General features: G+C 36.4%; 1 protein-coding gene across 5 annotated transcripts in view; it reads right to left on the reverse strand.

The window, feature by feature from the left end:
* CEP70 (centrosomal protein 70) overlaps positions 1-14,451 on the reverse strand; it is an 82,086-nt gene that overhangs the window by 41,850 nt on the left and 25,785 nt on the right. For all 5 annotated transcript variants that reach the window (XR_013333317.1, XR_013333316.1, XM_077756676.1 and 2 more), the window contains exons 8-9: positions 8,002-8,171; positions 1,665-1,721 (exon numbers count right to left, since the gene is read on the reverse strand). Coding sequence is in view for 3 of the 5 variants with exons in the window: in XM_077756676.1 (XP_077612802.1) it covers positions 1,665-1,721; positions 8,002-8,171 (227 nt within the window). In the remaining 2 variants the exon portion in view is untranslated. The remainder of the gene's footprint in view (positions 1-1,664; positions 1,722-8,001; positions 8,172-14,451) is intronic.

Here is a 14,451-nt window from a genome sequence, read left to right on the forward strand (position 1 = left end):
GCTAGGACTTCCAACACTATGTTGCATAACAGTGGTGAGAGTGGACACCCCTGTCATGTTCCTGACCTTAGGGGGAAAGCTCTCAGTTTTTCCCCACTGAGGATGATATTAGTTGTGGGTTTATCCTATATGGCCTTCATGATCTTGTGGCAGGTCACATGAACCAATTCCTTTAAAATAAATCTTTCTATTTACGTCAATATATATCCTATTGGTTCCGTTTCTCTTGAGAACCCTGAATAAACGTGAAAAATCCAATTTTTCTGTATTAAAGGAAAAAAGTACTTTTCTGCTTTCCAAGGCAAATGATGTCTTCTCATTCATTTATAGCTTACTTGGTGCAGTATATGAAAGACGACTCTCCATAGGTTACTACAAATTCCTTGAACTCCAGTCAAATTGGCTTCATCACAGTGCCATTAAAAAAAAGTCTACACTCATATCTATGCACTTTCGCTCATAGCTTTTTTGCCTTTCTGCTTTCCCAAATTTTACTCTTCCTTCAAGCTCAAACACAACCCTCATCTGCTTTGTAAAGACTTCCTGAGTCACTCCATCCAAAACTGTATTGCTCTTGTTCTGAAGTCCTATATTACTGTTTTAGTAATTATTAACATTATGTGTTATTTGTGTTTTTTGATCTCTTATTTTTCTTAATTATAATGTTGATATTTTATCTCCCTTACTTCACTGTAAAATCTTAGAAGGTGAGAACCATATCCAAAACTTTGTCCCATCTCTGTAGAATCTGATACCATCTAAAAGACACCGTCTCACTTGGAAATAAGGAAGTCTCTGAAGTTACTTGATATAATGCTACTTTCTGAAAAGGTGAAACAAGGAATTGCTCTGTCATTAGTTGTTCTCTTCTCTTCTTCCTTTCCTTACACACACACACACACACACACTTTTTTTTTTTTTTTTTACAGTGCCCAAGGTGCTAGAAGGAATCAGCAACAGCACAGCCCTGCCACTGGTCTTGCTGTTTCTGCAGTCATTATTCTCGGGGAAGAATATGAGAATGCAGTAGAGAATGTATGTGCATGTTTATTAAGGTGTATTAAGTACCTAAAACAACATGGCACAAGATAGGTGCTCAAATAAATATTTTTTAAAACAATTATTCCACCTATAAACAATGAAACAAGGGCCTTAGATAGCCCTCAGTTATTTTAGGTTAGTCAAAGACCGTTGTCTTTATCTGTACCCTTATTTTTTTAATCAGAGGTGACAAGTGTGTTCTACTCCATGTATGATTTTTCACTATGATATTTTACCTTTATCGCCTATAAATCTGTAAACTAATTAGTTTGCACTTTGTTAGGCAGCTAGTCGAATGCTATGTACCCTGTGGATACACTCAGTAACTGTCCATGGCTAGATATATAGAACAAATTATACTTCAAGAAACAAAAACAAATACTTTTTCTTCTGTGACCAGTATATTGGTGATTGTGAAATACACATATTTTAAAATAAATGCAATAAATTTTAACATAAAAAGTAAAATCCAGTCTTCAAGATCTTTATAAAAAAAGAAATTCATAGCTATATTAGGAAGATTTTCAAAATATATTTAAAATTTCAAAAGATTATAAAAAATGTTGGTGTGATTCATAACTAGGTAATTGACTTTGAAAGCTGTAATATAGGATTAGTCTTACCTTTGTTTATGAAGTTTCCTAATTTTAGATTCATAATAATCAATTAGGCAAAGCAACCTAGAAAACAGAAGATAAACTTAATTTTCAAAATGTCGTATTGGAACATTTACTACTATTCTCTCTATGTAATTTCAAATTACAGTGATAAATGTATCCAGCAAGTTTATTTAAAACAATGTATGTGATTTTTTACAAGTATTATATTAAGCCATATATTTTATATTAATTTCAAAGTACAGATTTTAAAATAACCATGAACTTTACATCTCAACATAGAAAATGAGTATTTTCCTTGTCCCAGCAGTTCTACCTCTAGCAATTGCTCCCACAAAAATATTTGCTTAAGCTTGTAACTCAAAATGAACAAAGCTGTCCACTGCATCATTATTTACAAGAGTAAAAACCCGGAAATAATCTAAATGTTCTCAATAAGGGAAAAGTTCAATAAATAATGACACATCTGTTCTACAGGAAACAATAAGAAAGATGTAAATTTGTATGTCCTAATAAAAATTGATAAGGGACTAAAGTAGTGTTGCAGAGCCAATTACACAATATTACTCTATTTGTTTTAAAGAGAAATAATTGTATGTGAAGTTGTAATTATCTTGAATAAGAACTCTGTGGGGTTTTTATTATTTATTTTTTGAGAGTGCATGTAGGGGAGGGGCAGAGGAACAGGAAGAGGGAGAGAGAAAATCCCAAGCAGGCACAGTGTGGAGCTTGATGTGGGGCTTGATGTCATGACCTAAGCTAAAATCAGGCAGTTGCTTAACCAACTGAGCTACCCAGGCGCCCAACTCTGCGGGTTCTTAACTGGGGGATAATACCATAACCTAGGGGATGATGGTGGCTGTCACACGACTAACTGGGGAGGGGGCAGGATGCTAAAAGTTCATCAGGGAACTGACAGCCCTACTACACACTGAACCAGCCATGCAACCTGCCAAAGGTGCTCCTGTTGTTCAACCCTATGAAGGACACGAACTCAACAGTTAAAAATGATTATCTCTGGGATGTGGGAATTAGGAGGGGTAAGCAGATACAAAATACTTTACATACTTTTATACTGTTGGAATTTTTATATATGTGCTGCAATTGTTAAAACCCCTTCAAGAGAAAAATAGCACTATGTTTTCACATTTCATTCTTTATAAAGCAAGAATTTACAGTATTTCCCCATCTGGGGAAACTGACTCATCTCTTTTTTTTAAGACCTAATTCAGCCAATTGTGTTCTTAGTGTTACAACTTTCTGGATTATTCTTTCTCTTCAATCTTTCTCCATCTCAACACATACCAGCTTTCCTATTACCTGCAAAAATGCTTCAATTTCTTTTATATCCTTCACAAACCCTCTCACCCCCTACTTCTCCCTTATGCCACAAATCCATCTCTTTTTCTTCATAGCAAACTTCATTCATTCTGATTGTTACCAGATACCTCCAATAAGCTTTTAGCGAAGACTTACTATGTGTCAAACTGAGAATTCTGAGCAAGACAGTGAGAAGGCAAACACATAAAATGATTAGGCAGCATATAACACTTCTTACCACCTCTCTTTCCTAAAATACTTTTGTTCCTTAGTTACCCTGACACTCAAAGGTAACTCCTCTTCTCCTTTCCTCTATCTGAAATATGGACGGTCTCTGGAGTTTGGCCCTTCTCACTGTAGGTCTGTATCTCTACAAGTCTGATGGAAGGTACCTAAGCACAGGTCCATAAATAAATTCATTTTCCATCCCTCTTACCCAAACCTAGCTTGAAATCTTGCTATCTTTGACCCCTCTCCTTATTTTTTATCTACAGCCAGTCAGTCTAGACAATTCCTGTCCATCTATGCCACAGCTCCCCTTTCTTATGGCTTTAATGCAGGCCTTTGCAATCTCCAACCTAGACTACTATGACTGATTAGTAACTTGTCTTTTTGTCTCTGGGTTTAATTTTTTGATCAGAAATCCTGGGGAGTGGGGGCGTTCCTGCTATATAGTAAGCAGAACCCAAACTCTTTGGCCTGGAGTTTGAGCCCTTCAAAGTTCCAGCTCACCTTTCCGTATCATCTCCCAAGACACTTACCATCATCATTTTGTGCACCCTCTGCTCCAGACCTCTTGGACTACTGGTTATTTTCAAATATATTCAGTTTTTCTGCCACCATACTTCTTTAACTAAAATACCTTTCCCTTTCCTCTACCTATTAAAATTCTATAGTTTCTCACAATCAAGTTTATAAGTTACCTCCATCATGAAACCTTTTTGGTCATCCCCATCTTCCTCAAAGGAAACTAATCTTTACTTCTGTCATGTCCACTTAGTATTTTATTTGCCCCCCATTATAGCATAGACCACTATTTGCCTTATATTTTACTTACCTGAGTATGTTTCTAGCTACCCAGTTAGATTGTCAAGTCCATAATGGCAGGAAACATGTTTTTACTCATTTGTGTATGTTGTTTATTGTTTTGCCCAATGCCTTTGTAACTTCTAACAATAGCTGTAGTGGTTCCAACTCACCTATGTCTAATGAGGTAATTCACAATTTTTAAGTTCTGTATCTCAAACTGAAAATTAGTTTTATTAAAAATTAAATAATCTCTAGGTCATCAGACAAATTCACACCTGAATTAGCTTGACTTCAGATGGCAGAGAAATTCTCTCAATACTTCTCTTTCTCTTACACTCTTACTTACTCAAATTGGCTTCATTCCCCTTCCTCCTTCATTCCTCTCTTATATGCCTCTTTCTCCCACTATAATCATCTCTTTCCTTCTTCCAGTTCTTCCTTACCCCTATCTTTCTTTGCTCCCCTCTTTCTTAAATTTATTCACCCCTAGGGATGCTTTGGTGGCTCAGTTGCTTGAGCATCTGACTCTTGATTTCGGCTCAGGTCGTGATCCCAGGGTCATAGGACTGAGCCCCACATTGGGCTCCATGCTTGGCATGGAGCCTGCTTAAGATTCTTCTCTCTCTCTACTCCTCTCCCCCACTCATGCTCACTCTCTCTAAAATTAAATTAACTAATAAAATAAAATGTTGAGGTGCCTGGGTTGTTCAGTTGTTAAGCATCCAACTCTTGATTTTGGTTCAGGTCGTGATCTCATGGTTCGTGACATCAGGCCCGGCATTTGGCTCAACGCTCATAGCACAAAGCCTGCTTGGGATTATCTCTCTCTCTTTTATTTTTTGCCCCTTCCTCATTCATACACTTTCTCTCTCTCTCTCGCAAGGAAATAAACTTAAAAAAAAAAAAAAGTAGGAGCATCTGGGTGGCTCAGTCAGTTAAGTGTCTGACTTTGGCTCAGGTCATGATCTCACGGTCTGTGGGTTTAAAAACCCCACATCGGGCTCTCTGCTGACAGCTCAGAGCCTGAAGCCTGCTTCAGATTCTGTGATTTCCTCCCTGTCTAACCCTCCTCCGCACTCTCTCTCTTGCTCTCAAAAATAAACATTAAGAGAAATTTTTAATTAATAGAATAAGATTTATGTCTATCTCTAACTATATGGTATTTTAAATTTATTTTTAAAATTTTTGTCCTTGTTCCTTTTAAATGATGAAAATTATATATGTGTGTATTATCTCTTAAATAACTATCAAAATAATCTGGTCTTGTTTTTAATTTATATGAGAACTTTATTTATTTACTTTTATTTATTTATTTATTTTTTAAAAATGTTTTATTTATTTCTAGGAGAGAGAGAGAGAGAGACAGCATGAGCAGGGGAGGGTCAGAGAGAGAGGGAGTCACAGACTGAAACAGGCTCCAGGCTCTGAGCTGGCAGTCAGCACAGAGCCCGACGCGGGGCTCGAACCCACGAACCGCGAGATCATGACCTAAGCGAAAGTCGGATGCTTAACCGACTAAGCCACCCAGGCGCCCCTTTATTTATTTATTTTTATAGTAAAATAGAAATTCCTAGTTAGTAAAGATCCCCAATCCTAGTACTATGTAACTACATAAGACTAGTTAAAATATAATTCATTTATACTATTTAGTGAAAAAAAAACCCATGATGGTGCCTTTTATACAAAGAGGAAATATGGGGGTGCCTGGGTGGCTCAGTTGATTAAGAGTCCAACTCTTGATTTTGGCTCAGTCATCTCACAGTTCATGAGATTGAGCCCCACTTTGGGCTCCATGCTGACAGCACATAGCCTGCTTAAGATTCTATCTTTTTCTCTGCCCCTCCCCTGCTTGTGCTCTATCACTTAAAAAAAAATAAACTTAAAAAGGGGAAAAATATGAATATAATATTCATACTGCTTGTATTTGCTAAAAATATCACTAAACATTTAAAATTACCTATAGGGGAAGGTAAGGAATAGGGTCAAGGGTACAGAAATGAAAATACAACTTTTCTAAATATGAATCATTAGCTTTGACTTTGGAATCATATTGATGTCTTACATATTCAAAAGTAAATGGAATATAAAAAAGCAATCTCTAAAAATTGAAAACAAATTTAAATAAATAAACCTAACTGTCTATTAATTTGGTGACACAAACACACAAATAAATGTTTCAAGATATTTTAGAACACTGTATTTGACTGTATCCTAGAATATGTTATTGATGTCAAAGATAATTGCAAAGAAATTTAAATTTCATTAAGTAGGCTTATTGTTAGCAGTAATTCTGGTATTATTTTGAAACAATTTTTATATGTTATACAATAAAGCAAATAAATAATTATCATATTACTATTAGGAAAAACAATTTCTAGCATAAAAAAGTTATAAATGTAGAATCAGACTTTAAATAAAAATCCTGTTATGTTAACTTAAATGTAAAAAAAAAAAACAGTAGTTTGGTTTTTTTCAGAAATATATATAATTCCCTGCACTCTTCACTAGAAAGTCCAAAAATCAATGACAACCTAATAAACATTAGAAGCACAACAAACAATCCCAACACCCAAATTGTGGTCTCTAAAAATCATTTCTGATTAAAAAAAATGTCTAATTAATTTTAAATTTAATTTAGTTAATTCTAAATGTTTAGTGTTAGCTTTAACAAATATCAGAGTCCACTCTCCAAAAGCTCTCTGGGGCAAAAAAGAAAAAAAAAGTACAGAATGTGCCTTTCTGCCTAAAAGTAAGAAATTTATCAAAGATCAATGCGGTTGGGTCAAAAGGATATAATATCAGCATGAAAAAGTTCCCACCAGTGGAAGACAGAGTAATTTGATCATTAAAATACATGACTTAACAACTTTAGAAAAAAGAGAGACAGCCACAAGCAAAAAAATCTTATTGCTTATCATTGGAAATCATAATAATATCAACTCCTTACTCTAAAAAGTGGGAATTAAGGGGTGCCTGGGTGGCTCAGCTGTTTGAGGGTCTGGCTCTGGGTTCCAACTCAGGTCATGAAGATCTCACGGTTTGGGGAATCGAGCCCCTGCTTGATATACTCTCTCCCTCTCTTTCTGCTGCTCCTCTACTAGCTTTCTCTCTCTCTCTCTCCTAAAATAAATTCTAAAAAAAAAATTTTTAAATAAAAAGTAGGAATTAAAATGAAAAAACTCGGTATTATTTCTATTTTCCTTATAACAAACCACATAAGGCAACTAAATAGCCCATCATCAATAGGAAAGTTTCTTTGTTATGAAAGAATTCCAGAGGGGGGGAAAAAAAGAATAGCAGAATTGAAAAATCATCATTTTGCAAAATCATCAATTGGGCGAAACCATTAGATGAAGAGATGACAGGGAATTTATAGTGGAAGGACCACATTACTACTTAACCCCAACAATCTTAGTACCCCTAAGTCTAAGTCAACAAGACAACAGTTTCCTCCTGATACATCACAATTGGAAGCGTACATTACCACCTATCAAGTATTTTGCCAAAAATATTTTTCTTTCCTTTTTTAAGAGTTTATTTATTTTGAGAGAGAGAGGGTGCATTTGAGGAAATGGAGAGGTAGAGAGAGAATCCCAAGCAGGCTCTGTACTGTCAGTGCAGAGCCCAACAACTGTGAGACCTTGGCCTTAACCAAAACCAAGAGTTAGATGCTTAACTGACTGAGCCACCCAGGCACCCCTGCCAAAAATATTTGTATCTGAATTTAACCCAAATTTCCAGTTTCAAGAAAATATAGGAGACAGAAGAATAAATTAAATGACATAGTACGGAAACAAATCTAGCATGAACTTCTCCAGCACAAATCATCAGTTTCTTCAACAAGTCGATGACATTTTTTAGGGGAAAATAAGGAGGCAAGAAAGGGAGGAAGACTCCTCTAGTTTATAAGAGATAGAACCACTCCCAAGATAAAATTTGTTTTAAAAACAATGATAATGAATCCAGCTACACATATCAATGTAGGAAACATTACTGTCTATCCAAGATGGTATGAGGAACTCTCTTGCAGAGATAAGCAAACACTCTGTTTTGAGTGACAATGCGCTCTTCCTCCTCCTTTGTTAATCTATAGATATCCTTTTGCAAAAAAGCAATGGTCTCTTGTTGTTCCATTTGTTTTTTCTTATAATGCTGACATTTTGCCTGTAAGACATTTTTTTAAAAAACATAATTACGATATGTACCTCTAGGACATGCTGTCCCAACAATATAGTACACAGCTTCTATCAAGATGTTTCACGGCTTCTATCGAGATGCTTCATTCAAGAACTTTAAGAACTGTATTCACATGGGTACAAGCTCCAAGAACATTAGTAAGTCATAAACACACACAAAAAAATGTAATAGGGAAACTATCACTTATAATTAATTGGATATATTCAAGTTTTGATAGTAAGTAAAGGAACTCAAGAATCTCCATAAAAATCATATAATTTCATTTAGATGAAAATAATAATCACGGAACAACCAATATTAAGAATGTTAATAAAAACCAGGATTTAATTTTTTTTCTTTTTTGAGAAAGAGCTTGCATGCAGCACATGAGCTAGGGAGGAACAGAGGGAGGGAGAGAGAGAGAGAGAGAAGGAAAGAGAGAGAGAGAAGGAAAGAGAGAGAGAGAAGGAAAGAGAGAGAAGGAAAGAGAGAGAGAGAGAGAGAGAGAGAGAGAGAGAGAGAATCTTAAGCAGGCTCCATGACCAGCACAGAGCCCAACCACAGAGCCCGAAATGGGACTTGATCTCATGACCTTGAGATCATGACCTGAGCAGAAATAAAGTTGGATGCTTAACTGACTTAGCCACCCAGGTGCCCCTAAAATTCAGATTCAGTGACCAATGATTATTCAAAATTTCAGATAATTTGATCAATTTAGGCATTCATGCAATATGGGACATGAGAAGCTCAGAGTAAGTCCCTAACCAGGACTTATTATTAAGAAATAATCTATACCCCAAGATTTATACAAAGGAATATAAATCTTGGACACTTTCTTGTCTTCAGTGAAATATCACTGGCCTGGTTTTCCCTTATTCCCTACCTTCAATCCTTCAATGTCCTTTAAAAGCTCATTATCAACAGCATCATCACTGCTGTTATTAATACACATTTCATTAAACTCAGTGAGAAACTCCATCCCCATCTAACCTGCATCTAACTAGGACATACCATTTACAGAAGAGAATGACTTGTTTAGGCACATGTTCATCTGCCCATATGTCAAGTTTAGGAAGACTTAGATAGCCTCAAGGGGAAAAGGGGACTCAGCTTTTGATATCACAACATCTCCCAGTATCCAGTGATCATGTGTCTCAACTGCCAGCTGAAAGCCAGGCAGTTGCTCTATAGCCAAGTGACATGTGTCCCAGTTAAACATCTTTCTATACATTAGCCATGAAGCCAGAAATAATTATCAGTTTTGCAAGGTTGCACGTGTTAAGAGCAATATATAAGAAATCAACTGTATCTCTCCTAAGTCATTCTATGAGGCCAACATTATCGTGATACCAAGCAAGACAACACAAGAAAAGAGAACCACAAACAAGGATCCTTTAAACACACTAATGCAGGGGCGTCTGGATGGCTCAGTCAGTTAAGTGTCCGACTTCAGCTCAGATCATGATCTCACAGTTAGTGGGTTCGAGCCCTGCATCGTGCTCTGTGCTGACAGCTAGCTCAGAGCCTGGAGCCTGTTTCAGATTCTGTGTCTCCCTCTCTCTCTGACCCACCCCCCTGCTTGCGCTCTCACTCAGAAATAAATAAAATATTTAAAAAATAAACACACTAATACAGTTAATCTCCAACAAAACTCTAACAAACCAAATCCCTTAACAAATTAAAAGGACTGTACAACAGGACCAAGTGAGATCTATTCCTGGAACACAAGAATGATTCAACGTATGAAAAAAATCAATGTACAACACCACATAAACAGAATAAAAGGAAAAAAAAAAGAAACATACGATTATCTCAATTGATGTAGAAAAAGTATTTGACAAAATCCAACACCCTTTCAGAATAAAAACATTCAACAAACCAGGAACAGAAGGAAACAATCTCAACATAATAAAAGCCATTTATGAAAAACCTATAGTAAACACCATATTCAATAGTGAAAGACTGAAAGCTTCTCCTCTAAGATCAGGAAAAAGAAAAAGATGCCTGCATTCATTACTTGTATTCCACAAAGTACTAGAAGTCTTAGTCAGAGTAATCAGCTAAGAAAGACAAATAAAAGGCATCCATTTTGGAAAGAGGTAAAAGTATGTTTGCAGATGATGATGATTCTTTATGCAGAAAACCTAAAGTGTCCACAAAAAGAAACCTGTTAGAATAAATGAATTCAGCAATGCAGAAGCATACAAAGTGAACACAGAATAATCAATTTCATTTGTTTTTCAATTTATTTATTCTGAGAGAGAGAGAGAGAGAGAGAGAGCGTGCACGCAGAAGGGAAGAGCAGAGAGGGAGAGAGAGTGAATCCTAAGTACGATTCACACTGTTGGTGTAGAACCCCACATGGGGCTCAATCCCACAAACCAAGAGATCATGACCTGAGTCAAGACCAAGAGTCAGACACTCAACACAGCTGAGCCACCCAGACACTCAATTTCATTTCTATACAATTACAATGAACAATCCAAAAGGGAAATTAAGAAAACAATTCCATTTACAATAGCATCAAAAAGAATAAAATAGAAATAAACCAAGAAGACAAAAGACTTAATACACTGAAATTATAAAAGGTTGCTGAAGGAAAGTGAAGACAACACAAATGAATGGAAATATATTCTGTGTTCACAGACTGGAAACTTAATATTGTTAAGAGGTCAATACTACCTACCCAAAGTGATCTATAGATCTGATGTAATCCCTATCAAAATTCCAATGACATTTTTCCCTACAGAAACAGAAAAATCTGTCCTAAAATTCAAATGGAATCTCAAGAGATCTCACGCAGCCCAAACAGTCTTAAACAAGGAACAAAGTTAAGGTTCTTAAACTTCCTGATTTCAAAGCTTATCACAAAATTATAGTAATCAAAACAGTGTGATACTGGTATATACCAATGGATTAGAACAGAGAGAGCCCAGAAATAATCCTGTGGATACATTGATCAATTTTTTTTCAGCCAGGGTACTAAGACCATTCAAAGGGAAAATAACAGGCTTTGTTCAACAAATAATGTTGGGAAAACTGGGTATCAACATGCTAAAGAATGAAGATGGACATTATCTAATACCATATACAAAAATTAACTTAAAACAGATCAAAGATCTAAATGTAAGAGATAAAATTATAACTCTTAGAAGAAAACATAGGACAAAAGCTTCAGGACACTGGATTTAGCAATCATTTCTTGGATAAGACACAAAAAGCTCAAGAGAAAAAAAATAGATAAATTGACTTCCTCCAAACTTAAAATGTTTGTGTATCAATGGACACTATCAACAGAGTAAAAATGGCAACCAACAAAGAAAATATTTTCAAGTAATACCTCTGATAAGAAAGAGTCAGTATCCAAAATAAACAACTCCAACAACTCAACAAAATCCAATTTAAAAAAAACAAGGAAAGGACTTGAATAGACATTTCTCTAAAGAACATACACAAATGACCAATAAGCACATTAAAAGAGGCTCAACATCACAGACCATTAGGAAAATGCAAATTAAAACCAGAATAAGATACCACTTCACACCCATTAGAATGGCTAAAATCAAAAATACAACAAAATCAAAAATAACAAATGTGGGTAAGGATGTGGAGAAATCTTGTGCATTGCTGGTAGAAATGTAAAATGGAGTAGCAACTAGCAGAGAATATACAGCAGTTTTACAAAAAAAATAAGCAAATCAACCATATGACCAAGCAATTCCACTTCTTGGTATATAACCAAAACAACTGAAAGCAGAGACTTGAACAGACATTTGTACATCCACGTTCATAGCAGGATTATTCAGAATAGCCAAAAGATGAAAACAATCCTAGTGTCTATTGATGGATGAATGGATAACAAAATGTGGTATAACATACAACAGAATGTTATCACACTCTAAAAAGAAAAAAAACTCCAACATGCTACAACAATAATAAATCTTGAAGACAGGGTAAAATGAAGTAAGTCAGTCATGAAAGGACAAATACTGTATGATCCCATTCATATGAAATAACTAGAGTAGTCCGTAACGAAACAGAAAGTAGGATGGTGTTACCAGGAGCTGTGGGGAGCAATGAATGAAGAGTTCTGTTTCTTGAGTATGAAGTTTCAGTTTGGGAAGATGAAAAAAGTTCTATAGATGTATGGTGTGGATAGTTGCTCAACAAGAATATATTTAATGTTATTCAAGTGTACACTTCATATATATATGTATTTTTTTTTTTTTTTACATTTTATTTATTTTTGACAGAGAAACAGCACGAGCAGGGGAGGGACAGAAGGAGAGGTAGACACAGAATCTAAAGACAGGAACCAGGCTCAGAGCTAGCTATCAGCACAGAGCTCAAAACGGGGCTCAAACCAACAAACTCCAAGATCATGACCTGAGCCTAAGTCGGACGCTTAACCGACGGAGCCACCCAGGTGCCCCTCAAGTGTACAATTTAAAAGGGTAAATTTTAGGGGTGCCTGGGTGGCCCTGTTAGTTGAGCGTCCGACTTCGGCTCAGGTCATGATCTCATGGTCCATGGGTTCGAGCCCCGCATCAGGTTCTGGGCTGACCGCTCAGAGCCTGGAGCCTGTTTCAGATTCTGTGTCTTCCTCTCTCTCTGCCCCTCCCCACTCATACTCTGTCTCTGTCTCAAAATTAAATAAAACCAAAAAAAAAATTTTTTAATAATAATAAAATAAACTGGTAAATTTCGGAGAGGGCAGGCAAGATACAGAGAAGTAGGGAGCTCCGTACATCTCACTTGTCCCCATCTGTCAAATGGAGAAGGCCTGAAGCCATAGGAACCATTACAGAAAAGCAAGAATTTGTGAGGAAGAGGAAACAGAGTCCACTGAGAAAGGGGAAAAAAAACCCCAAAACCTTATAGGGCTACCTGAAGAAACAAGCCAAAGTATACATGGTGGAGAGTCCCAAATACCAATACGAGTAGGGAAATAAAATAACCAAAGTCTCAACAAGAGAGACCAAGAGACACCATTCAAAGAATACTTCCTTAATGGACAGGCCCTGGACAATCAAAGAGCCTTCTTTAATACAGCAGTACTCACAGGTGCAGAGTGCACAACAAGCTTTTAAAACTAACAAGAGACAGAAAGCTAGCCAAAATGATGAAACCAAAGAACTCTCCTCCAAAGAAATTCCAGAAGAAATGACAGCTAAAGTACTGCCCAAAACAGATATAGGCAACATAACTGAATAAGAAATTAGAACAATAGTCATAAAATTAATCACTGGGCTTGAAAAAGGCATGGAAGACATCAGAGAAACTACTGCTACAATGACTATGGAGCTTAAAAATACTAGTGATGAATTTTAAAATGCTATAAATGAGATGCACAATAAAATAGAGGTGTCCAATGCACAGATTGAAGAGGCAGAGAGGAGGATAGGTGAGTTAGAAGACACAATTATAGAAAAAAAAGAAGCCGAGAAAAAGAGAGAAACTGATCCAGGAACAAGAAAGGAGAGTTCAAGAGCTGAGTGATACAAACAAACAGAACAATATCCATATTACAGGAATTCCAGAAGTGGAGGAAAGAGGGAAAGGTGTTGAAGGAGTCCTTGGACAAATTGTAGCTGAGAACTTCCCCAATATGGGGAAAGAAACAGACACTGAAATCCCAGAGGCACAGAGAACTCCCCTCAGACGTAGCCTGAATTGATCTTCTGCACGACCCATCAAAGTGAAACTGGCAAAATAAAAGGACAAAGAGAGAATTCTGAAAGCAGCTAGGGATAAAAGGACCCTAACATACAAAGGGAAACCTATCAGAGTGGTAACAGACCTACTAACTTGGAAGGCCAGAAAGGAATGTCAGGAAATCTTCAATATGATGAACAGAAAAAATATGCAGCCAAGAATCCTCTACCCAGCAAGCCTGTCATTCAGAACAGAAGAAGAGATAAAAGTCGTCCCAAACAAACAAAAATTGAAAGAATTCGTCACCACTAAACCAGCCCTAAAAGAAATCCTAAGGAGGACACTATAAGGGAAATGTTGCAAGGAACGCAAGGTACCAGAGACACCACCATAAGCATAAATCCTACGAAGAACACAATGACTCTAAACCCATATTTTTCAATAATAACACAAAGTAAATGGACTAAATGCTCCAATCAAAAGACACAGGGTAGCAGAATGGATAAAAAAAACAAAATCCATCTATTTGCTGTCTATAAGAAACTCATTTTAGACCTGAGGACACCTTCAGATTGAAAGTAAGGAGATGGAGAAATATCTATCATGCTACCGG

Source organism: Crocuta crocuta, unplaced genomic scaffold, assembly GCF_008692635.1.
Source record: "Crocuta crocuta isolate KB4526 unplaced genomic scaffold, BGI_CrCroc_1.0 scaffold337, whole genome shotgun sequence".
Lineage (NCBI taxonomy): Eukaryota > Metazoa > Chordata > Mammalia > Carnivora > Hyaenidae > Crocuta > Crocuta crocuta.